This window comes from Podarcis vaucheri (assembly GCF_965113315.1).
Source record: "Podarcis vaucheri genome assembly, chromosome: 5".
Taxonomy (NCBI): Eukaryota; Metazoa; Chordata; class Lepidosauria; order Squamata; family Lacertidae; genus Podarcis; species Podarcis vaucheri.
Genome location: NC_138763.1, coordinates 67,202,636 through 67,228,123, shown reverse-complemented (window position 1 = coordinate 67,228,123; position 25,488 = coordinate 67,202,636). Strand labels below are relative to the sequence as shown.

At 44.2% G+C, this 25,488-nt stretch overlaps 1 protein-coding gene across 1 annotated transcript; it reads right to left on the bottom strand.

Moving 5' to 3' along the window:
* Nucleotides 1–2,705: 2,705 nt before the first annotated feature.
* On the bottom strand, nucleotides 2,706–24,646 carry LOC309532148 (putative lysosomal acid lipase/cholesteryl ester hydrolase). Its single transcript, XM_082222157.1, has 9 exons — nucleotides 24,377–24,646; nucleotides 23,706–23,823; nucleotides 16,279–16,477; nucleotides 15,383–15,492; nucleotides 13,267–13,406; nucleotides 10,107–10,253; nucleotides 7,478–7,549; nucleotides 5,579–5,650; nucleotides 2,706–2,965 (listed from the first exon to the last, which is right to left on the bottom strand). The coding sequence occupies exons 1-9, from the start codon at nucleotides 24,503–24,505 to the stop codon at nucleotides 2,732–2,734; spliced, it is 1,221 nt and encodes a 406-aa protein (XP_082078283.1). The 5' UTR covers nucleotides 24,506–24,646; the 3' UTR covers nucleotides 2,706–2,731.
* Nucleotides 24,647–25,488: the final 842 nt, after the last annotated feature.

Below are 25,488 nucleotides of genomic sequence, written 5' to 3'. Positions count from 1 at the left end.
CGCAGGGGCTCTGGGATGCTGTCAAAGCTCTGGCACCGCCTTTCCGAAATATAGTCTAAAGCAGAGGCCAAATTTGTAATCCAAAACTTAAGGAGGTAAATAAGACGTTCAAAAAAATCTTCAACTCTATTCAACCTAATCCCAAATGTCTGCCAACAATACAGAGTGATCTTCACTCCCCAAAATAAACACACACTTTGATTTCTTCAGTTTCCTCTCTGCCTGATCCACAACAGATATAAAGCATGTAAAGTATATAACCATCAATTTTATTGTAACTAAAGTCAAAAGGGGATATATTTGTATCCAACTCTCACCCGCTAATAGCTGTCTCTATCTACAATTCCAATTCAGTATCTGTTTTGACTCTCCACGGTTGAAATTCTTAAGACTTTCAGTATGTTACATTCCAGTCAGTCCCTTCTGAAAGTTTTAAGCAAAATAAATACCTGGGTGGTTTTCGCTATTAAAGAAATATAAATCCCATTTAGAACAAAGACTAGATGCAATATGTAGCCACTTTCCCTTGCCTGTTTACCAGAGAGCAGAATTACTTTCAGTTTTAGCCCACCGCAATTTAAAATATCTATATCCATTATCTAAGCTCAATTTATCCAAATTACACCTTTTTATATTAGCAGTGTGTCTTCCTCAATTTCACATTTATAAACTGTTTCCATGCAAAGTATGTATTGCAAGAAAGTAGCAGGTATCTGTTTTTTCACCCCGTCTCTTTGCCAAATTATCTCTTTTCCAACTGTTTAAAATTTAGTTTATCCAATGTGGCTTTAAATTTGTCACAAAAGGTTGCCATGTCCTGGCCAAAGTTCAAGGCTTCTCAATTGAGGCTGAAGTCTGCTTCTTCTGCTTCTGTCTCTCAACCCCGTCTCTTCTCCCTCTTTGTCTTTTCATGCGGGGGACGGGATGGGACGGGAGAATCTGCAAAACAGTGCAGCCGAAGCTCCACACCCAAACTTTCCTTTTGGGCTTCTTTTGGGGACACAGTACCCTTATGCTCTCCCCAGGACTTCTTAAGCGATCAAACCTTTCCCAGAGGATAAGGCTCCACTTTGCAGCCATTCGCGGCCAACCCCGGAAGCCGATCAGATTTACTTTCAGATATACATTATTATGCAAGTTTGGTGACAAGGTTTTTCCCTTCATCAGGACAAATGTGATGAGAATGCAACTTAAGTTGCATCTCAATACCCCCATTAAAGATGTATGGATTTTTATTTTTTTAATAATTTTTATTGAATGATTTTATGTTACAACAAACAATACAGCCAAACTACCACTAAATATAATTAAGAAATAAAAATTACATACATCGATATTTAGTTTGTTATTTGTTATTTACCGTCTTATTTCCTCCCAAACATTACATACAACAACATACATATGTGCAGACACCCACACCCCCACACCCGCACACAAAATGATAATAATGAAAGTAAATATTTTCCCCCGTTTATCTTCCAAAATCTTTTCTTCAACTTTGACTTCCTGTCAAGTCCCTTTGCATATATTTTATCTTACATTTGAATGTACACAAAACAGTAAACCTTTCTATATAATTTTTCTAATACATTCTGAAAACATAATAAATCCTTAATTGTTATCCACCTCCTTTTAGTTCCTTTATCACTCGAATGCTAGCACGGAGTCAAAACTATTATTGCATTTTTTAACATATCTTCTATAACCATCCCATTTTTCCGCAAATTTTTGCTTTGAGTTTCCTCTGAGTTTACTAGTCAGTTGAGCCATCTCCACCAATTTGTGTAATTTGATTTGCCAGTCTGTTATTTTTGGAGCCTCGAGGCTCCAAAGATGTATGGATTTAAATCCTTCTGAGGAGGGCAAAGATTTAATTCCCTGAGGGATTACTAAACTGCACATAGACATCCTAGCAATGGTTGTTTTTTTATGGAAGTGTTTTCATGGATAACAAACGAACATATAGCAATTCTGTTTCCCATCTTTTCTGCGGGTCAGTTACATTTGGTGTGAGACACTGCTGTCATAGACACTGCGAGTTGAAGGGGAGAGAGAGAGGTGGGGGAGAGAAGGGGAAGGTAGGGAATTCTTTCCAGGGTGAAGTTTCTTAAGAAATATGGGAGTGACATATCCCAACAGAGACTCCTCTGTCATTAGTGCTTCTCTCCTGTTTTCTCTATCCAAAGTGAATAATTAGAGATAAGAAAGACTAACTAGAAAATTCCAGCAATACAACTGCTAACTAAGGGAGGATTCCAATCTAGAGAGAAACTAATCAAATTAAAGTTCACAACTCAGGGGCAGAGAGGAAGAGGGAGAGAGAGATTAGACCAGAAACTGCTGAGGGAGCTAAGAAAAGGCAGCACTCTATCCCAGAGCAGATAGATCCCAAGGCTGGGAAACAACTGAAATTGGACCAGTTCCTCATCGGAAAGGAGTTGGATATCACCACAAGAACTTTTTCTACCCTCAATAGTCATGCTGTGCTAGAACAAGAATCTGCTACACAGCATGATGAAGCAAGAGCAGCAAAGAATCTTAGCTTCTCCTAAAACAACGGAGGAACACCCATGGTCACTGACAGAATTAGAAAAGGCAAGGTTACTAAGCAAATCTTTCTTATAACTGAGACTGTGATGAACCTATATGAGAAATGGAATCTTAAGAAATCTTGTAGTGCTTTTCATCAACACAGATTGACAGTGATGGGTTCTGAAGGAATATTTCACATTCACTTATAAGTCTGCATTAAATCCATTATCTCTATGTACATGCGCTGTGGGGCATCATAGCCTATGACAAAATCCAGATGTTGCCATTCAGGAATATCCTTGTGGTAAACTAAGTTTGGGATCTGAGGCAGTAAGAGGGCCATGTCCTTTGAGTCTGCAACCCAGTCGTTACCACCACTCCAGACAGCTGTTGGAAGAGTCATCCATTGTACGTTGTAGAAAGGCGGTGTTGACTTAAAGAGAGAAGATTAAAAAAAAGTTTAAAAACAGTCTGCGAAGACTCCCTGCTCAGACACACACACTTGCAAAACACAAACATATCTAAGTTGAGGGTTGTACCATTAATGCACATGTTGAACTATTAATGTGCGTAACAACTGGGCATTCATCAGAAGTTGTGCAAGAAAGTACACATAATCCATCCATCATCAAAATAAAAAGATTCCTTCCAGTAGCACCTTAAAGACCAACTAAGTGTATTTTTTTTCTTCATAGTTTTCTTGCATATTCAGTGGGATACGTGGATTGTAGAGGGTTCTTAATTCTAAGACCCTTGGGTATAATGTCCAGGTTCTTGCATTTAGTAAGAAAGAAGATATCATTCTGTACCTGTGCAAGTTTCTTGGTGAGGTTGATGGACTTCCATTTCATGCGGCTCAATGTGGTGCCTTCCATGGTTCCAGTAGTAGATAGGTAGCCGTGTTGGTCTGCCATAGTCAAAATAAAAAGATTCCTTCCAGTAGCACCTTAAAGACCAACTAAGTTATTTTTTTTTCCCATAGTTTTCTTGCATATTCAGTGGGATACGTGGATTGTAGAGGGTTCTTAATTCTAAGACCCTTGGGTAAAATGTCCAGGTTCTTGCATTTAGTAAGAAAGAAGATATCAGTCTGTAGTTAGACTTAGTTGGTCTTTAAGGTGCTACTGGAAGGAATCTTTTTATTTTGACTATGGCAGACCAACACGGCTACCTATCTACTACATAATCCATCCATGAAGAGGAAATTGTGCAGAATGCCTGTCAATCTACATCTCAGGGTTGTGCTTCCAGCCTCATACTGGGCAAAAAACTCCTGCATTGTTTGACTCAATGACCTCCTTCCCAACTCTGTTATTTGGTGATTCTATGAACTTCAGATTCTACCTGAACTTTGTTCTTGTCCTTACTGTTACTAACCAACTGAGCCTAGATAGTAACATCTGCCTGTTTGTTTGTTTGTTTTTAATATCAAGTGGCCGAGACCCTGGGCTGCAGGCTGCTCTGCCTGGCTGTAAATCCAGCACTGATTGTCTGGATTTACTGATTGTTCTGTAGGAATGAGATGGTTTTCATGTAACATTAAGCCCAACTATGACTGAGCATGAATGTGCACTCTGCCTAAGAGGAAAGCACAGACACTTTGACCCTTCTCTGGTCTCACTACTGCTGCTTTAGCATTAAGAAGGAACCCAGGCTCATGCTTTGCCTCACTCCAAACAAACCACAAGATGGAACCAAAGTTTGTTCTCATATTTACAACTCATGCAGTGTCTTGAAAAATACAAGCCACATGCCTGGGTTGAGCAACTTGCTAAACCAAACTACGGATTAGCGTGCAGAAGAGCAGCAGCAGGAGAGTCAAGGGAAGGGTGAAGTGGCCAGATCTCCTCTCAGGAAGCTCTTCCACACCAGCATTCATGGCAAGCTTTGATTTGGCTTACCGTCACCTACAAACCAGCTCAGTGTCTTTGACTCATTATTCCCAACTGCCATCACTGTGATTCTTCCTACTGCACCAGTTTTGTTAGCACTGAAGAAACATGATTGCAGTTTCAAGACAGACTGTTCTGGCAAGTTTCAAGTATGGCTTGAAATTTAGACATATCTTAGAACAAGACATATCTTAGTTAGCTAATCTGTAGAGGGATAAATTTGAAAGAACATACTGGTGTGATGATCTTCATTATATGACAGGGGAGGAAAGATAGACACCTGGCATATGGCAGATTTGTCAACAAATTTACATTTGAGATACATTTTTTGCTATTGTATCAACTGAAGTTATTGGCTTTTGACTTCACATAAGCAAAGGTGATATTTGGATCTGATTTGGTGAGCATACTGTGACAAAAGTCAGGTGCCCGTTCCTCCCACTGCTGAGTGGTGGCTATAGCCCATGGGGTCCCAGGCACCCATACAGGGTTTCTGTCCCTTTGGGGAATTGAAGACATGGTGGACACTTCCATGGCTTTAAGAAATATGCTTTATTCATCTATTTATGCTTTGAGTCTGCCTGGAGGGAGGCCAGATCTTATGGCATGGTCATTTCAAGAGGAAGTGGTGTGGGCAGCCTCTAGCCTGCCTGATCAAGATGGGTCTCTGTTCTTCTACCTGCTTCTTCATCCCAGCAACCCTTGCTCAAAAACACCCTTTTCCTGTCCCCTCAAATACACTCTATCACCTTGGCAACATCTCATTCCCCAGGCTAAAAGCTTTCTATCCCCAATGGGCCATAAACACTTTTTGTCATGTTAACAGGTTTGGTCTTCACTAAGCCTGCCAGTCAGGAATTTTCTGTCTGGAACAGCTCTGCAACTTGTACTTTAATCCACATCCCAGTTAATCAAAATCCTAGCATTTTTTCATTTCTAGGGTTTAGGGAGACCCCTCCCCTAAATCTCTAACAAGAACTACAAGAACATCTCATGTGCTATCTAAAGAGTTTCTTTTTAATCTGATTGTTCACACCTTGGAGATGGATTCTTTTGATACATGCTCAGTCTATGGATTTATGTTAAGCTACCCAGTATCTACCCTCATATAAACGCCTACAGAGAGAAATACTGAATTTGTGATAAATTCCTACCTGGTTGTGGTGAGCCATGTTTGCTTCCTTGCTTCCCCAGTCAAAGCCTTTGAACTTCCCAGCCTTCACAATCTGAAAAAAGGTGTGCCATACTTTGAAAAACCAAATGGGAAAAGCAGATGATATAGAAGTGTGTGATATGAATAGACCGTGGTACCGGCATAAACAATGATGTTGAACGTGTCAAAAACCATGCAATGATTAAGGCTATGCAATAATGTCTAACTTCATCTTTAGTGAGAAGAACAAAAGTTAATGTAAACATACAAAGAAAGCTATACAAAGACATCTGAAAGCAGTAGAGCTGTTTTTTAGTACTGCTTAACCTTCTACGTCTCCTCAGTGTATCTAATATCTTGAGAATGTTTGACATGTGTCCTACTAGATATGAGTTGTCTGTTTTACACCTACCTGGAAGCAACTCTTATCTAACTTAGGGGAACTTTATTAAACACACATAGGTTTGGGCTGAAAATTTCTCTTCAGATCTAATATGAATTCTCCTCTCTGCCTCTGGGCAGGTGGATTAAGTTGGGTGGTTGGATAAGTAGCCCAGGTATCCCATTGCTCAGAAATCAGAATATTGTGTGGGGATCAGGAATTTCCACTCCACAGTCCAACTTAGTCTGCCAGGGGATCCAGTCTCACCCAAACATTTTCCCACAAAGACACCCACTTGCCCATCAGCTGATCTCACTCATTTAAATTCTGCAGTATTCCATGCAAACCTCGTCCTGATTAAGGAAGGAGTTTGCATTGGAAGTGTTACTAAAGTGAATCAGGAAGAGGTTTGCATTGGAATCCAGAAGGAGCAGCTTGCAAGGAGCTTTGACATCCTTGATTGTTCTAATAGGTAATTGACAGGTTGGATGCCCCACCCTGTTGTTAAACTTTGCATGTGAAACTGATCCTGATAAGAATTGGGGCTGTGGAACAAAGGAAAAGGTTCCCCACTTGTGACACAGTCAAAATTGATATAGGCCACTTTAAAATGTAAATACATCTGTCTAATCATTTCTATTCAGATCCATTCAATAGGACTTATTCCCAGGGAAGTGTTTCTAGAAATGCAGACTAAGTCACAGAATCAGAGTTAGAAAACACCAACTCCATCCTAAAGATTATTTCACACAATTGATCCAAAATAGAGAGCAGCTTCAAGGGAAGCAGTGGCTAGGAAGAAACAACTTGATTGTGGGATATATGAGCCTCAAATAACCAGCATGTTTAGCTCTATAGGTTAGCATGATGGGTTTAAGACAGTCCAGCGAGGAGGGGCTACCAAAGCCATTATTCATTTTCTTTTCCACCATGTATATCCGATCAGAAAGGACATCTTAGCTAGATGCTCCAAGCTTCTACTGTGTGGCTTTAGCAAGCCACCTTTGTGTTTCTATACAAATAATTCAGATGACACTAAGTTAAAGTGCCGGTCTAGCCTGGAGCCATCCTGATGCTTTGGACTCCAACTCCCATCAGCAAAAGGCAGCGTGGCCTGGCTGATGGGAGTTGGAGGCCAAACAGGCGGGCAAAGCTTCCAGTAGCACTGGGTTCTTCACTGAGACACAATTCAGTAAAATACCACAGAAATGTAGTATTTTGTCCATCTACATGCAGAGGGACTATTTTGACAATAAAAACAAATCCATTGGGGATATTATTGTATCTGTAGCTTTTGAAATACTCCTGTTTGGAAACATTTAAACACAATAAAACTCTCTCAGCTTTAAATCCTTTCTCATAAAAACAAAACATATTTCTGGAATATGTAAAAAGAGAGGCGGAGTTATTAAGAATTTTTCTTTCAATCATATTTATTATTTTCATTCTTAAAAGTCTTTGTAAAAGCCTGTCCTGATTGCCCATTCTTCAATCGATACGGAAGGATTTCGGTGCTACCTGAACCCAGTGAAGCATGTTCTGGATAGATGTCCCAGCTGGACAGTGTGATAAATAAACATCGATTCGACTCTGTAAGAAAGCGCAAAGTGATTAGCTTAATTTATCACAAATTGCAACAGCCACTTCCCTTCCATTTGGTTTGTTTGCACAAAAGCAGTGCACCAGAGCTCAACATCGGGATATCACACAGGAATCCGTGTCTACATAGTAACAACACAACTTGACGCTCTAAACTGGTTACTAATCCCAATATGATGTTACAAAAAAAACAAACAAAAAAAACCCCAGAAATTATCTTAGAGCAAGGCATTTCAGTTTTAACTGTCCCAGAACTTAACTGCATTTTTTTTACATTTTATATATCAAATTTCTTGCAGTGCTATTCTATGCACATTTACTAAGAAGCAAATTGTACGCTGTTCAACCAGGCTTCATCCCATGTACCTTTGCACAAGATAAGAAGAAGAAGAAGAAGAAGAAGAAGAAGAAGAAGAAGAAGAAGAAGAAGAAGAAGAAGAGTAGTAGTAGTAGTAGTAGTAGTAGTTTGGATTTGATATCCTGCTTTATCACTACCCAAAGGAGTCTCAAAGCGGCTAACATTCTCCTTTCCCTTCCTCCCCCACAACAAACACTCTGTGAGATGAGTGGGGCTGAGAGACTTCAAAGAAGTGTGACTGGCCCAAGGTCACCCAGCAGCTGCATGTGGAGGAGCGGAGAGGCGAACCCGGTTCCCCAGATTACGAGACTACCGCTCTTAACCACTACACCACACTGGCTCTCTGGTTAGATTACAGCCTAAGTATAATGCTTTTCATCATACAGTACAACTAGAACCAATCCAGGTACGGTTACTAACAATGATTGATGCAATAGGCATTGCATTGTGTATGTTCCTCCTACAGGACATGAATTCACCCTATGCTGCTTGAGTACCAAACCTGGCCTTGGTGTGCACTTATGGCTTCTCACTTCATGTTCCTGGGCTGATATGCACCATCTTTCAATGCACACAAATGTTCAGTTCCATTTTGCAAGCATATGCACACAAACCCTTATACAAATATTGGACCTAAGTGTGTGATTAAATGATTGCCTGTTTTTTGATTGCTATTTATTGTTGTAATAATAATAATAATAATAATAATAATAATAATAATAATAATAATAATAATTGTATTATTTATCTCCCGCTCATTCCGGGCAGCTTACAGCACATATAAAAAATGTTGTTGTTTTTTTAAAAATGGTATCCCACCCTGTGACCACCTGATGAAATTTAGAATGTAAATAATGAATAATTTTAGAGGAATATTGGCTGGAAAGGAAGCAAGAAAGGGCAAAGACAAATAAGCAGCCTCATAAAGATCACCCGCAAAATCCACACAAATGTAGTGAGATGTTACTAGTGTGCTTAGTGAGATGCTACTAGTTTGCATGAACTGAGATAATCTGGTGAGACTCACTTGACAACAGTGAGAATCTAGGCCTTTAACATCATCAGCCCAGTCCTGCAGAATACTCTACCAATAGATACTCAGCAGGCACCTTCTAGGCCAACTTTGAAATGCCTGCTGAAAACTTCTCTGTTCTGCCAGTACACCCACCACTATGGTTACTGATCTCTGATTTTAACTTGTTTTTCACTTTTTATGCTTTTATGAAATGGTTTTAATCTTATTTCTACTGTTGTAAACTGCTTTGATACATTTTGCTGATATAGTGATATCTAAATACTTAAATAAATAGTTAGCCATTATGCAGTGCTTACACCAGAGACAAAATCCCAGATTAGGAAGAAATATGCATGAGACTATGAGGTCTACTGAAGTCTTTGTGCTTTTTTTTACAGGAAGCTTTATACGGCCAATATCTTGTAGGCAGTGGAAATGTACAGTATTCTGGAACTTTAGCTTTGCACATAAGAAGGGGATTTAGACACTCCCTTGAGTGGCATATTGTGGGGCAGTTGCCCAGGGTGCAAAATTCTTAGGGGTGCAAAATTTCAACACCCAGCAATGCCTCAGTACAGCTCTGCTCTTCCATCACTGGGCTCAGTCGCAAACAGCTTCTCCATGCAAACCAGGAAGTGACCTCTCCAGACAATGGAATGACTCTTCCTTTCTTATCTCTGTGGCTGCAATCTCCTGGATGCCACAGATGTCGTTATGTGATTGAATGTGCACGCATATTCTGTCCGTTTCCCTCCTTCCCATCCCACTCTGTGTGGTCCCTGTTTAAACAACGCCACAGCAAAGGCAAGAAGATGCCGGTCAATGCGCTGGGAGGCCTTGAGGGAGGATAGGCAGTGGTTGCACATGTGTGCTGCTGTACTTGAGCACAGCCATGAGGCTTATTAGGCTTATTATGTCACTGCTCCTAGTGCAAGAGACACCATGGCACCCACACAAGCTTTTACTAGTGGTCCAGAATCTGAGCTCTCCTTTAAAAAATAGATCTCTCTCCATCATTGATGCAAAATGATGGGACAAAATGTGCAGGTATCTTCTGTGTTTTGTCTGAATGTAATTAAGTTATGAATGGAACAAGTAGAAATCACTTCAGAGAAGCCTCCATACACCTACCTTTTTTTTAGAGCACACACCTATTAAGTAATTAGAAATCTTACCGCATTGATGTTTAGCACATTAAAGCCAGTTCCGATGAAGACAACACTGCCACAAAGATAATCCATTGGGAAACGGTTACACAAGTAAGTAGCACACCATTTCATTGTTCTGTCTTGAGCTAAAAACTGCTTAGTTCCAAACATTTTCTGCCAAAACAAAAATATTAGTACATATGCTATTTTGTTAGTCAGTTCTCTTTTTTCCTATGGATACTTCTATCGAGTAGAAACAAAATATTACAAAAAAAAAAAACTGTTATGAGAATCTTCCGCTCAGACATATAGGATAGAATACCCATTCAAATCCCACAAGCACAGTCAGACAGAATGACCCTCTGGACCTTCCAAGTGTCCCTATTTTCCATAGGCTATCCCAGATTTACAGAAGCCATCCTGGTTTCTGATTTGATCCCAGAAAGTTCCCTATTTTCACCAGAGAAATGATGAAGGGTATGGAGTTTTGCAGCCCCCAAGACAAGGAGATAAGTCACTATACAACCTTTAAAAGACATCTGAATGCAGCCTTATATAGTGAAGTTTTTAAATGTTTAATGTTTTGTTATGTTTTTATATATGTTGGAAGCTGCCCAGAGTGGCTGGGGCAACCGAGTCAGATGGTTGGGGCATAAATGGAATGGAATGGAATGAAACCTTCCAAAGTGGTTCAGAAACAAGCTACATGGTAATGGTTCCCACAACATGAACACTATTTAGGTAGGAGCCCAAATATGCAAAAGACATGAGTTATGCAAACATAGCCTCTAAGGGCATTGGTTTCTTTATTTTATTTTATATTTTTTATTATTTTCCATTTTTAACATTATTATAACATGTTATTTCCTTTTACTAATTCATAGCTCTACCGAACCACTCGGCTTCCCTCTATTCCGTTATCTGGTTTTTGTATAACAACATCATATTTCCACACATTTATACCATCTCAATCCTACACTTTTTTTCTTGGTTATTTTAGTCTTAAAGCACAAGGAGAAAGTTCCTTCCAATGAGCTTTGTGAGATTTATCACAGTCTTGCAAGTGTCTTTACATGTTTACAATAACTGTCTATTTATTGAATAAATTTACTCCAATCTCTCTGGAACGCTTTGTCACTCAGGTTTCAGATTTTGCCTGTCAGCTTTGGTAATTCCGCATAGTCTATCATCTTCATTGATTTCTAGACTTTTGGCGTCCTTCTAAAGTGGTTCAGGAACAAGCTAGATTATAATGGTTCCCACAACATGAATACTATTTCAGTAGGAGCCCAAATATACAAAGCACATGAGTTATGCAGACATTTTGACAAATGTCCAGGAGCTAAATAGATGTGCTAGAAATCATTTAATTACCCGGTAATTTCAGCAAAAGTCTCTTACTGCTCTTGGTATCTGAAGAAGTGTGCATGCACACGAAAACTTATACCAAGAACTAACTTAGTTGGTCTTTAAGGTGCTACAGGAAGGAATTTTTTTATTTTGACTATGGCAGACCAACACGGCTACCTATCTGTTACTGCTCTATTGTATGCCTAGTGACTTAATTTAATGTCATGTCTCCGGACTTGAACCTAGGCTAAGAATACGAGAAGTAGCTAGTCCTCCAATCTGAAAATGACAGGAGTGTAGCATAGCAACCAAGGGTGACTGTAGCATGGGGATAAAACTGACCATGCTCCAATGTTGTTTTATGGATTACAGAGCTAAAAGCAGCAGGGTGGAAGAGATAGACAACACAGGGGACCCAAGCAAACAGCCTCCAACATGATCAGTGAGTATCTCTGAGCCCTAAAAATGGGCGCATGTGCCTGTAATTTGATCAGCATGGCTCTCTTCCCTTACAGCCATTCCTTGTTGGTAAGGAAGTAAGTCCGCAACTAAGAAAGGAAGGGAGGGAGGGAGGGAGGGAGGGAGGGAGGTGGAAATGGGGCAGGGTTTCAGGAAAAAGGGCTTTGGCAATCCCACCTGCCATTGAACCCAAAAGGTTTTGACTCTACTAGGTTTTGCCATTAAACTAGATCCCTGGAGCATAGGCTTACTGTACTATAAAGAAAGCAATACTGTAATAAATACATTCCCACGTACCGTATTTTTTGCCCTATAGGACACACCGACCCATAGGACGCACCTAGTTTTTTGGGGGGGAATAAAGGGGGGGAATTATTTTTCCCCTAGGCGGGGGGCTGGGGCGGGGGATGCCCGAGCTTCCCCCGACCCCAGCCCCCAGAACAGGCTGCTATCCGCAAGCCTAGGGACCCTGGCGGGAAGTCCCGCCGGTCTCCCCAGGCTTGTGGATATCTGTCCCCCGAGCTTGTGGGGCTGGCAGCCTCCAAACCAGGTTGGGGAACAGCAGGGTGGTGGCGCTGCGCCTCCCCGCTGTCCCCCGAGCTCAGGGCGGGAGTTCCCGCCAGGCTCGCAAGGCTTGAGGACACCTGCGCGAAGCACGGGGTGCCCTCCAGAGGGCGCCCCATGGTTTGGGCTGCAGGCTGCTGCCCACAAGCCTTGCGAGCCCGTGGGAACTCCCGCCGGGCTTGCAAGGCTTGCGGATAGCTTCCTGAAGCCTGGAGAGCAAAAGGGGTCGGTGCACACTGACCCCTCTCACTCTCCAGGCTTCAGTGAAAGCCTGTATTCGACCCATAGGATGCACACACATTTCCCCTTCATTTTTTGGGGGTGGGGAAGTGTGTCCTATAGGGCGAAAAATATGATAACGGCTCAGCATTATTGCTTTAAAGGCAACTAAGTTACCCACAAGTGTGATCTGCCACCATACTGACAAGATTCTCATGGCAATTTTATTAGGAACCGTAGAGAATTGCGCCAAATTCTTTAATATGGGCCCCAGATGCAAACAGTATCCATGAGTATAGAATACCAACACCTTTCTTTTTCTGCCCACAGCAGAAACTGGAACCCATGACACATACAGCAAGGGAGAAGTACCAGCCCCTCATTTTTTTCCCCAAAATAGTCCTGGCACAGAACAGCCAAAGCAACACTGTGTTATCAAGTTGCAGAATTGGCTAGCTTGAGCTCTTTAGATGTCTAAGAGCATTGTGAATAGCCTCAGGTAAAATGAAACAGACATCCCCAAATACTGTACTAGCTACATTAGGCAATATTTGCATTCCGTTGTTTGAACAAGTATTTTTTCTGAAATACATACTTTGAGCTTAGGTTCAGGAACCATTGCAAGTTTGGTCAAAGCCGTGTTTGTCAAATACTTAACAGTGACTACTGGTGCCAATGCAAAGAACATCTTGATTTTCTTGGCTAGGTGTGGCATGGTTGAAAATGCAATGAATGCTGTGGGGTGGGGGGGGAGGAGAAAAATAAATAGAGTTAGCAATGCAGTCTTGAAAAAACCCAATAACAAAATTGTGTATATTATCAAAATTTACAGACTTTCAGCAGAGCTGAAAATGCACCTTATACTGACTTCTCCAGTACCACTCTTATTCAACCTCTTCATAGCAAGAATCTTTAGTACTTCGTAGAGCAGCTGTAGCTGGGAACAACCCCTTCAGTTAAGGTTTCTGTCTTGATTTCCAAACAGTAGCTTTTTATTTGAATGACATGCTCTCAGAGACCATGATTAATGTGCCATTTTTCATGACATCCCTGGGGTTCACCTCTCTGACACCACCAAGAGCCACCCCTATAACAACTCCACTAGGTCTCAGGTTTGAGCCCTGAAATATCAGGATCTGGGATTATTTTGACCTAGGACCCTACTAGGAGGCAGGCAGACTCCACCGCTGGTAGCAACCCTACTAGAAACGGTGTATTATAATCTACACATCACAACAGAAAAGGCCCTGCCTTGTTTCTGACCTACTTAAAACTTTATAATGCTGTATATATTTCCTCAGTGGTGTAATAACTGTAAATTCACTTGCTTAATACATACTATAGCTAATAACAACATTAATAATAATTTCATTATTTATACCCTGCCCATCTGTCTGGGTTTCTCAAGCCACTCTAGGCTGTACTAAGAACCAATAAAACATGAAGTGACAGTCAGAGGTGAGGTGACTTTCAAACCGCTTTGGTTATAGAACTATGATTTATGAGACCAAGAAGGAGTGTTCAGCCAACAAGTTCTCTTCTCCTCTTGTCTCAGGGGCCTTAACACATTATATCACGGGGTTGTTAAACTATAGCTTGCTGTTACATCCAGACTGGGAAACTGTTCCCTAAACTCTGACTGCAAACTAGGCTTGATACTGGTTTGCAATCCAGGATTTTAACAGTTTCTCAGTCCAGACAAACCACTTTTTATAAGCCCCTTAACCAATTTGAATCATCACCTATATGGGAAATATCACAAAGGAGGAAAATGACCGCTCCCTGCTTAAAATGGGGGGGCGCCCTTTGCGTGGATGCGCACAGCCCCTAGATCTGGAGCGGCTCCATCAGCATAGGCTTGGCTTTGCCTTCCCTCAGGTGGGATACCTGGAGGTCTCCGCCTACCTCAGTCAGTTGTCCAATCCCACCTGGGGGAAGCGTTGCCAAGGAGATCAGGCCAGGTAGGGGAAGGACTACCTGCCCACACAATAGAGGGAGGATCTTACCTAGGAATCCTCACTTGGCTCCAGAGCTTCTCCCACCCTACCCACCCTCAGTTAATGTCTTCTTTTGCAGGTTAACTTTTCTTCATAGGTTTTGCAGGTTAACTTATCTTCACAGGTATGCGGGCACTGCTACGTTAAGGTCGCTGTTAAATGGCCGGAAAGGAATTTCTCTGCATTGGCAGGTGGTTTCTGAAGGGAGGCTTTGACCATACGCCGAAAGGTTGTTATTGCTCTCCCCTGCGGCGGCGGCGTAACAGGGGCGGCTATCTCTGCTTGAACATATGTTCTCCAGAGCCAGCCCATCCCCCCCACACACACACTGGATAACCCTGATGCTCCCTAGGTCCCCAGCTGGGGACTGGGGAGGGAGAACGCCCAATGCCTGAGCCAAGGTCTACCCACATTTGAAATTTAATAAAGTTGTGGCCAATTTAATCCCATAGCACGTTGTCATGAGTTGTTATTTCACATGACCGGGGGGGGGGCGCTTGGGATCTGGCGACTCTGCCTGTCCACGCAGTGCAGGAAACCCAAAGGTAGGGATTGTTATTCAAGATGCTTCTCCATAGGTGTCCATAGGTTCCATGGAACATCACTGTACCATGAGCAAGATGTCTCTTGAATTTAATATACAACAGCAACTGCACATATAATTATGTAGCAAATAGAATTACCCGCATGTGTTTAAGAATCTTGCAAACCTACCCATTGTGGTGCCCTCGGAATGACCAACATAAAATATTTTTTCCTGACCAGTTTTGTTCAGGACAAAGTTTATTGAAGCTGGAAGGTCGTATTTAGCCATTTCATCAACACTGCAAAGAAAAAGGAACAGCCTATGTTTAACAGACACGTATATGCAGTGGGATCTACATTGTGTAAGCCTAAAATGCCCTGTTCTCCGACCAGTTCAATACAAGAAGAGGCTTGGATCTGGCAGATCAGAGATCATCTCCTCCATGGATCCATCAAGTCACCAAGTCTATGAACATTTGTGAAACAGTTATCTGAATTAAGCCATGACTCATCTTCCTTATATATTTCCATTTTCACTGTTCACTAGCAAGCAGGGCCACACTATGAGCTGTTCACTGCAAACTGAAAATGCCCACCAGACAGTTAAGAGCAACCATGTGGCTGCAACGGGGAAAGCAAAAACATTTTGAAAAAGTCAGTTTCAGGAGGAACAGTACTTATGCTGTGGGCAGGAGAGGACTCTGCTTTCCCTCCAACCCATGTCTGTCTGAGGAGCTTCAAATTCCAGCAGAGATTCAGAAGGACCAATATTGAGTCTCTCCAGATCAAGTCTAATTGTACCTGAAGTTAAGCTGATCTGCTATCATCTGTTCTATGGAGTTCACCAAGGCCACATTTCACCAAGGCCATATTTTCCCCAGGAACAAACAAATTGTTTGTTTGTTTAAAGGGACAACTACCAATTTTACTTACTTGGAAATGTACTTCTATACCTCGATATCATATATTATAAGAGGAGGTGGAAAAACATGGCTCCAATAGGAAGAGCGTGACTAATTAAAGTTTTCCCCAAATGGTAAACTGGAACCAGAAACAAGAAATTAGGTTTAGAAAGCTCACTCTACCTGAATAGCCAGAATTCTTGATGCTTCTCAGTATAGTTGATGTGTTTGCTGGACCAAGTGTTACCTCTGGTGTTTCCAAGCCAAACATCATAACCAGCATCAGCCAATATAAAGCCCAGGCTGTTGTAGTCCATATTAAACACCCAGTTACTGCTAGAACCAAACACGCCATGCTGCAAGAACACTGCGGGCCTGGGACCTGAAGAGGAAGAAGAAGAAGAAGAATTTGTACCCAGCCCATCTGGCTGGTTTTCCCCAGCCTCATTGGGAGGCTCCCAACACAATTAAAACTACAATAAAACATCAGACATTAAAAACTTCCCTAAACAGGGCTGCCTTCAGATGTCTTCTGAAAGTCATATAGTTGTTTATTTCCTTGGCATCTGATGGGAGGGCGTTCCACAGGGTGGGTGCCACTACCAAGAAGGCCCTCTGCCTAGTTCCTTGTTTTAAACATAGTTACAATAAGTAACTTCAGTGTCTCCATCCAATAAGATGCATCCTCACCTGGCCAAGCTCTCCTCACCTCGCACCTCTGCTCTCCTTCCCAATAATCACCAGTGACGGATGTGTTAAGAAGCCAGGAGAGCAACGATGCCCCACATGTGCGGCCTCACTGGCCACTAGTGCGTATCACCAACTATAAACTTGGGACGCAGAGCATGCCAGCAATTTCACATGTCTGGAATTCAAGTCTGGAACGAGTATCTTCTAAATGCAAGGCAGAAGTATTTTGGGCCGCAGCTCACCAGGCCCTGCAGATCTGAATTCATTTAAAGTAGCTTGGTGTTTCCTTACCACCTCTTTTCCTATCTTGGGCTGTAGCTCTATCCTTACATTATTTAATATGTCATCACCAGGTCGGGGATCACTTTCTTTGTGAGTTAGAGACAGAGGCAAAGGGACTTCTGGTTTATAATCACGGCTTAATGATTTTATGGTCCTTATTGTACACTGTTTACAAAGTCAACACAAGCTCCGGTAATTCACTCCGATTCATCATGTTCATCAAGTGTGACAGCTTTACGGCTTTCCTTTTGACCTCCAACCTCTTTGGCGCACGCCTCAAAAGAGCTGACTGTACTTCCCCCCCCCCCTCCAAGTCTGAACTCAGCCTCAGCGGAACTGTTTGCTCTAGCTGTTTCTTTGTTTCAGCTTCTTGCACTTCTATGTTCAGGAGATCCACCCCCCCACCCCGCTGGTGCCTGCTTCTTCTTCGTCTCTGACCAGGGTCTTCTATCATGAGCATTAATTCATCCACAATGCCTTTAATTTATAAGACTTATTTCCTACAGTTATTCCTCTAATATCATCATCTGCTCTTATATCTCTCACCAGTACCTCTAAGACTAAAATAAACAATAAAGGTGATAGGGGACACCCCTGTTGTTATGTACTGAGAACAATAGGATCCAAACTGAAGCAGTCTGATTGGTCCTAGAACAATAGGATCCAAATTGCAGCAGTCTGATTAGTCCTAGAACAATAGGATTCAGAATGCAGCAGTCTGATTGGTCCTGGAACAATGCAGCAGTTTGATTGGTTGGCAGGAACCACCCAATCCTGCTCCAGATAGAAGTGAATCCACAACCTGATTGGCTTACAGTAGAATTCCGGAATTAGCCAATCATGTGCAGCCCATTGTGTAAATAATGTATATAAAGCAGATACTGTGAGGGGACATTCATTCATTCCTCCTCACCACTATGAGCTGAATAAAGAGCATGAAATCACTTTGCGACTCTGAGTATATTTCACTGGCGACGAAGGTGGGATCCCGCTGAGCTGACTGCCACACACAGCACCGCAGCACCGCCACCTGCCGCACTGCTGCCTCGCACCGTGTATCCAGGCTTCAGCTCCGGGACACAAGGAACTCAGAATGGCAGCCAACAGCAGCTTCTCGCCATTCAACCCAGCATCTGGAGACTGGGAAGCGTACGCCTCCCGTTTCACCTTCCTCCTAGAAGCCAAAGGGGTCACCGACGAAGAAGATGCCAAGAAGAGGGCGATATTCTTCAGCGTCTGCGGAGAGGAGACGTTTGAAATCGCCCGGGCTCTCCTTGCGCCTGAAGACGTCGCTACTGTTCCATACAAAACAATAATGGAACAGCTGAAGGGGCACTTTTCGCCGCAGCCCTCAGTGGTGGCTCGTCGAAATGCCTTCTACGCAAAGCGACAAGCCCCTGGGGAAACCATAACTGGGTTTGTGACCTCTCTCCGCCAAGCCGCCCGGTTCTGCAACTTCTCAGAGCTGGAGAACATGCTTCGTGACCGTCTCGTCGGTGGCCTGAAGGATGAGAAGCTGCAACGACGCCTCTACGCTAAGAAGGACCTAACGTTCCACGTCGCTCTGGAGGAGGCCCTGGCAACGGAAGCTGCCGAGAGGTCGACGCAAGAGGCACGGCCGAGCCTGCCATCCCAACCGAGGGTCCACCATGAAGACCTCACCGACGACTCAGGATCTGACAGGGAGGAGGTGCACCGAGTACAGCAGCGCACTCAAGCAGCGCACAGACCACAGCTGCCTCGACGAGAAGGAGGAAACTGCGCAAGCTGCGGGGAGAGTCACGAGAGGAGGACCTGCCGTTTCCGCAACGCAGAGTGCAGGCAGTGCAGAAAATCGGGACACATCGCCCGGGTGTGTCGGGCTCGGCCCACCCGACACCAGGCATCAGATGACCAACCCAAGAGCCCCAGGTCCCGGGGCCCAACGCACCAAGGCAACTCGACGGAGCTCACGGACTGCCAGGTATACCAGTTGCCCCACCCCAACGTAGAGAAAATTTATGTAGAGGTACAGATAGAGGGGGCCCCATGCCGCATGGAGCTTGACACGGGTTCAACTCTATCCATAATCTCGGCAAAGACCTTAAGGAAACTGTGTCCTACTGGGGGTCCCAAACTCAGGCCGGCCCCATTCACCCTACGGGACTTCCAGAAACGTAAGGTCCCCACAATGGGGGTGGGGACCTTCAGGGTGCAATACCGAGGGCGGACGCGACAACTGGACTTGCTTGTGGTCAAGGGCCCCTACATTAGCTTACTGGGATTGGCATGGTTTGGACCACTGGGGCTAGCTGTCACCGGGGTGAACCACACTAGCTTACAAGTGGACGTGGACGCCATATGCAAGGAATTTCCAGGGGTTTTCGACGGAAAATTGGGACAGTATACGGGCCCCCCCATTGCGCTACAGCTTGACCCCGCAGTACGACCGGTCAGGCTCAAGGCCCGCCGGGTCCCGTTCGCCTTGAAACCCCGTATAGACGAGGAATTGGACCGACTCGTGGAGCAAGGAGTGCTGGAGCCGGTGCCTAATGCCCCCTGGGAAACGCCAATCGTCACACCCGTCAAGCCTAATGGTTCGGTCCGCATCTGCGCAGACTACAAATGTACCATAAACAAGGCCCTCACGGCCCACGCATACCCAGTGCCAGTGGTCAGCCATGTCCTTGCCACCCTGGCTGGGTCGAAAATTTTTGGCAAGCTGGACTTGGCCCAAGCATATCAACAGCTGCCAGTAGATGAGGCCACAGCAGAGGCACAGACGATTGTGACGCACAGAGGAGCGTTCAGGGTAAAGCGGCTGCAATTCGGGGTCAGCGTGGCACCAGGCATATTCCAGAATCTAATGGACTCTCTCCTTAAAGGGATTCCTGGCGTCACCCCCTTCTTCGATGATGTGTTGATTGCCGGGCCCACACCAGAGGAGTTTGAGGACCGCCTCCGCACCGTTCTGCACCGTTTCCAGACGGCGGGTCTCAAGGTGAAGCGAGAAAAATGTCTACTAGGAGTGCCTCAGGTGGACTTTCTGGGATGTATGGTGGACGCAGAAGGGGTCCACCCGACGGGGGACAAGGTACGGGCCATTTGTGATGCCCCAGCGCCCAAGAGCAAGACTGAACTTCAGGCCTTCTTGGGACTATTGAACTTTTACCATTCCTTCCTTCCCCACAAGGCGGCGGTAGCGGAGCCCCTACACAGACTCCTGGACAAGCGGGCCCCTTGGGTGTGGGGCCAGCGCCAGGAGGCTGCATTCCAGGCAGTCAAGGACTTGCTTGTCTCAAACTCTGTCTTGGCACACTTCGACGAGAGGCTGCCAGTGGTGCTAGCATGCGATGCCTCACCCTATGGCATTGGCGCTGTCCTGGGGCACCAACTCCCGGATGGAAGAGAGGTACCGGTGGCGTACTTTTCCCAGACACTCAACGCAACCGAGCGGAACTACTCGCAAATTGACAAGGAGGGTCTGGCAATCGTGAAGGGAGTAAAAAAATTCCATGATTTCTTGTACGGGCGGCCCTTCACCGTGGTGACTGACCACAAGCCGTTGCTTGGCTTGTTTGCCCCCGAAAAGCAGACCCCCCAAGTGCTGTCTCCTTGCGTCCTCAGGTGGTCAATTTTCCTTGCCAGCTACCAGTATGCACTGATTCACCGCCCGGGGAAGGCAATGGGCCATGCGGACGCCCTCAGCAGGCTACCACTACCGGAAACAGGCCCTGACCCAGCACCTGCACAAGAGGTTATGAGCCTGGAGCTGCTTCCTGACCGCCCCATTCAGGCACAAGAAGTTGCACACCATTCCAAGAAAGATAGGGTCATCTCCCGGGTCCTGGACTGGGTGTGGAGGGGATGGCCCTGCAGCAGCCCCGGGCCAGAATTCGCCGGCTACACAACCCGCAAACATGAACTGTCGGCCCACAAGGGGTGCCTGTTATGGGGAAGCAGAGTCGTTGTTCCCCAGCCCCTCCACAAAAGGGTCCTCACAGCCCTACACGAGACACATCCAGGGGTAGTAAGAATGAAGGCCCTTGCCAGGAGTTATGTGTGGTGGCCGGGGATCGATGGAGAGATAGAGGCTTGGGTCAAACACTGCCAGGCCTGCCAAGAATCCCGCCCAGATCCCCCAAGGGCCCCAGTCCAGTCCTGGGAGTCCGCCCGAGCACCATGGTCACGCCTGCATGTGGATTTCGCTGGCCCCTTTCAGGGAAAAACATTCTTCATAGTGGTGGACTCCTACACCAAATGGCTGGAGGTCGCACTGGTACCGTCCACTTCCACGTCCGCAGCCATCCGGGTACTACGCAGGCTGTTTGCAACCCACGGGCTCCCTGACACTCTCGTCTCAGACAACGGGACTGCATTTACGTCAGGAGAATTCCAAACCTTCACAGCACAGAACTCCATCCGCCACATCCGTTCAGCGCCGTTCCACCCTGCCACCAATGGCCAAGCAGAACGCATGGTGCGGACCACCAAGGACACCCTCCGCCGCATGACGCAAGGGGACTGGGAGTACCGCCTTGCCACATTCCTTCTAGCACAGCACAGCACCCCCAGCTCAACGACTGGCCGGAGCCCCGCGGAACTACTAATGGGTCGGCGCCTTGCAATCAGATTGGACCGCCTTCACCCCGATAGAGCTCAGGATGAGGTAGTCGTGGGGGAAGGCAGGAACCCCCGGACCTTCGAGGCCCAGGACCCAGTGTACGCAAAGAATTTTGGGGCAGGCCCGGCATGGGTACCCGCCACAGTCACCAGGGTCACTGGCCCAGTGTCGTACGAGGTGCTAACGGATGGGGGGCAATGCTGGCGCCGCCACTGCGACCAGATACGGCGACGATTCCCGGGAGAAACCCAGGAGGAGGACAGGTCAGAGGAGTCCCAAGGGAACAGCGGGACAGTGAGGCCCATAGAGCAGGAGGGGCCAGCAGGAGAGGCAGAATCAGTAAATACAGAGAGGACCCGTGAGGCCGAAAGGACACCAGAACCAGAACCACGACTGAGCGAGCCGGTTGCACCAGACCAAACAACCCCATCACAGCCAGCATCCTTGGAACATGAGCCAGAACCTGGGGCCCGGACCAGGGAACACCACAGGCCGCAACGCACACGTAGGCCGCCGGCATACCTTGAGGACTATGAATGCGACCTCCCGGGCAGGACTGGAACTTAGAGGGGAGGGGTGTTATGTACTGAGAACAATAGGATCCAAACTGAAGCAGTCTGATTGGTCCTAGAACAATAGGATCCAAATTGCAGCAGTCTGATTAGTCCTAGAACAATAGGATTCAGAATGCAGCAGTCTGATTGGTCCTGGAACAATGCAGCAGTTTGATTGGTTGGCAGGAACCACCCAATCCTGCTCCAGATAGAAGTGAATCCACAACCTGATTGGCTTACAGTAGAATTCCGGAATTAGCCAATCATGTGCAGCCCATTGTGTAAATAATGTATATAAAGCAGATACTGTGAGGGGACATTCATTCATTCCTCCTCACCACTATGAGCTGAATAAAGAGCATGAAATCACTTTGCGACTCTGAGTATATTTCACCTGTCTTGTCCCTTTTGTTATTTCACACTCATCTGCAGTTACATTATTAATTATTAATCTCGCTTGCTGTTCTGAATATATGGCTTCTATTCCTCTTTTAGATGTTTCTCCAAAGTTCATTTCTTCCAGGACATTAACATAAAGGTCCAGGAAACATTATCAAATGCTTTTTCCATATCTACAAACATAATTGCTGCTTGTTTTTCATTTCTTACTACCAGATATTCAAAAATATCTATTATAGTCCTTATATATTCTTTCATATGTCTTCCTGGCAGAAATCCTGTTTGGTCTTTATGTATTATTTGTAATAATATGTTTTTCATTCTGTTAGAAGATTGGCAATTTAAATTAATGGAATATGCTGAAATAGCTAAATGAACTGGAAGGAAGTCTAAGAAATCAAGAAGACCACAAATATAAAAAAGAATGGGAAATGTTTACTGCATATTTACAAAGACATTGTAAAAGAACTTAATACAATAGCAGGCTTTTAAAAACATTTGTAATATTAAGAATGTTTAAAATTGGAAATTTTAATAAATTTAATAAATTATAGACATGTATAATATAAGATATTATAAAAGAACTAGGAGAGGAAATGGAGGGAAGTCAAGCGATCTGAGTAATCCCAAAATATGGATTTAATATGGTGTGAAGATGTTTTATTTTCTATTTTTATTTTTATTGAAGTTGTTTCTTATGGTTTATATGATGCTAATGTTTAAATGTGAAAATTAATTTTAAAAAAATTAAAAAAGAAGACAAAGGCAAAGCAGTTCTGACTTTTCTCTGTCACCCAATAGCATACCTCCATATTCTCCATGCAGAGTACCTAATAGCTCAAGAAAGGACTAAAATGTGTTTAACCTAATCTATGGCCTTTTTTGGAATTTTATAGAAAAAATAGGACCAAAACATATAATTAATAAAATCATATTAATAATCACCCCAACCAAACAGATTGTTGAGGTTTTCTTGCAATAAGTAAACAAATTCCAAAGCAAAAACTTATCATTTTTTAAATAATTTTTAAAGTCCTCACAGTATTTCCATGTATACATAATAAATACCTCAAAAAACTCACCTGATTCCCAGTTATTTCTTTTCCCATGAGGAATTCTGTTAATACTCAGGATATACCCATCATCTGTCACCACTTCATATGTCTCACTGGGATATCCTCTGAAGGAAATCATTTCACCCTTGGCGGAAAGGGAGAAAAGAAAAGGCAAGGTTTGGCTGGGAGTGTAAAACTCCTGGACACTTCTTTCCCACAGAAGACTACATCTTTAATAGCAATGGTTCCCTAACTCCACCCAATCCTCTTGGACCACTTGAAAAATGCTGAAGGTCTTTGTGAACCACTTAATGATTTTTCTTCATGCTGCTGAGCAATAATAATGCATAGGCAAGATGCTAAACTTGCTACTGCTGATACCTAAATGAAGCCCAAAGAGTGCTGGGGTTACGCGAAGCAGATGTGGGGAGCTACTTTGGGAATGCTTAAAAAACAAAAAACAAAAAAAGATGCTGCACGCTGCCCTGAGCAATGATGCATTAAGAGGGCAGGGTACATACTTCAAAATCATTGTCATCATCATCATCACCATCATCATCATTTCCTTGCCCCCGGCAATCCCAGCATTCCATAAAAATCAAATTTCAGGTATGTGGAATATAGCACAATTAAGCAGCACTAATAACCATAAATGCCTTGAGTTAAGCAAACAAAAGAATAACAGATAGGTGGCTTACAACATCCATAGTAGCTTCTGGGTGTACAGTTCTTCTTTTCATAAATATTCCTGAAGTAACAAGGGCTTGGACCAATCCTGCCCCCATTATGAAGAGGCACATCCTTGATGTGCATGGAAGCAAATCCATCTTTCTGCGTAGAGTACAAGACTGGGCTCCACAAAGCTGGATTAAAGAATATGAGCTTTAACCTATATCATATACTGGAGAATGAATTGGCAGATAGTGTGGCTTAAATAGGTTGCCACACTTCACCAAGTACAACACGTTCCTGGAAGGAACAGAAACATCCTCTCTAATTGATATCATTGGTTCAGTCTTGCCCAACTCCCAATATCATCTTACGCAAACTTCTCAGAAGGTATTTCCACTGACTTCCATGTGGCACCTTTCAAGGCAAGTGGCATAGGACTGCAGTCTCAGTTCAACAAAAGATTAGTCAACGTGTAACAGATCATTTAGTACAGCAGATAAGAGTGCAATGCTCAATCTGCAGGTAGCTGATTCAAAGCTCATCTGGGTGGCATGAGGCACATTATTTTTCAGACCATAATCATATGGAGTTAATAGGTAAAGGTAAAGGACCCCTGGACCAGTCAAAGATGACTGTGGGGTGCAGCACTCATCTCGCTTTTCAGGCCGAGGGAGCCTTCTTTTGCCTACAGAAAGCTTTCTGGGTCAAGTAGCCTGCATAACTAAACTGCTACTGGTGCAGAGAGGACAAGTGCCAGAGCACAAGGAAACACTGTTTACCTTCTCGTCTCAGTGGTACCTATTTATCTACTTGCGCTGGTATGCTTTCAAACTTCTAGGTTGGCAGGGGCTGGGACAGAGCAACAGGAGCTCACCCCATTGCGTGGATTCAAACTGCTGATCTTCCAATCACCAAGCCCAAGAGGATCAGTGGTTTGGACCACAGTGCCACCCGCGTCCCAGGCATATGGAGTTAATGTTGGATAGATGAAAAAGAACACATTGCAAATGTGGTTGGCATGCACAACAGACCTTCTGAGAAAGCTGATTACATGACAACAGCAACCACACAGAGAGGCAGCCACCTCCCAATCACTCCATGGGGTGAATCTGCTTCTAGAATTTTCCAGAGAGTTTTG

Bases quoted from the DNA above. Each gene is read 5' to 3' on its own strand.
- LOC309532148 (XM_082222157.1), bottom strand. From the start codon at position 24,505: ATGGATTTGCTTCCATGCACATCAAGGATGTGCCTCTTCATAATGGGG. The intron at 10,254-13,266 runs GTATGTATTTCA...TTGTTTTGGCAG, and splicing joins TTCCTGAACCTAAGCTCAAA to AAAATGTTTGGAACTAAGCA. The intron at 7,550-10,106 runs GTAAGATTTCTA...GCTTTCTTACAG, and splicing joins ATGTGCTAAACATCAATGCG to AGTCGAATCGATGTTTATTT.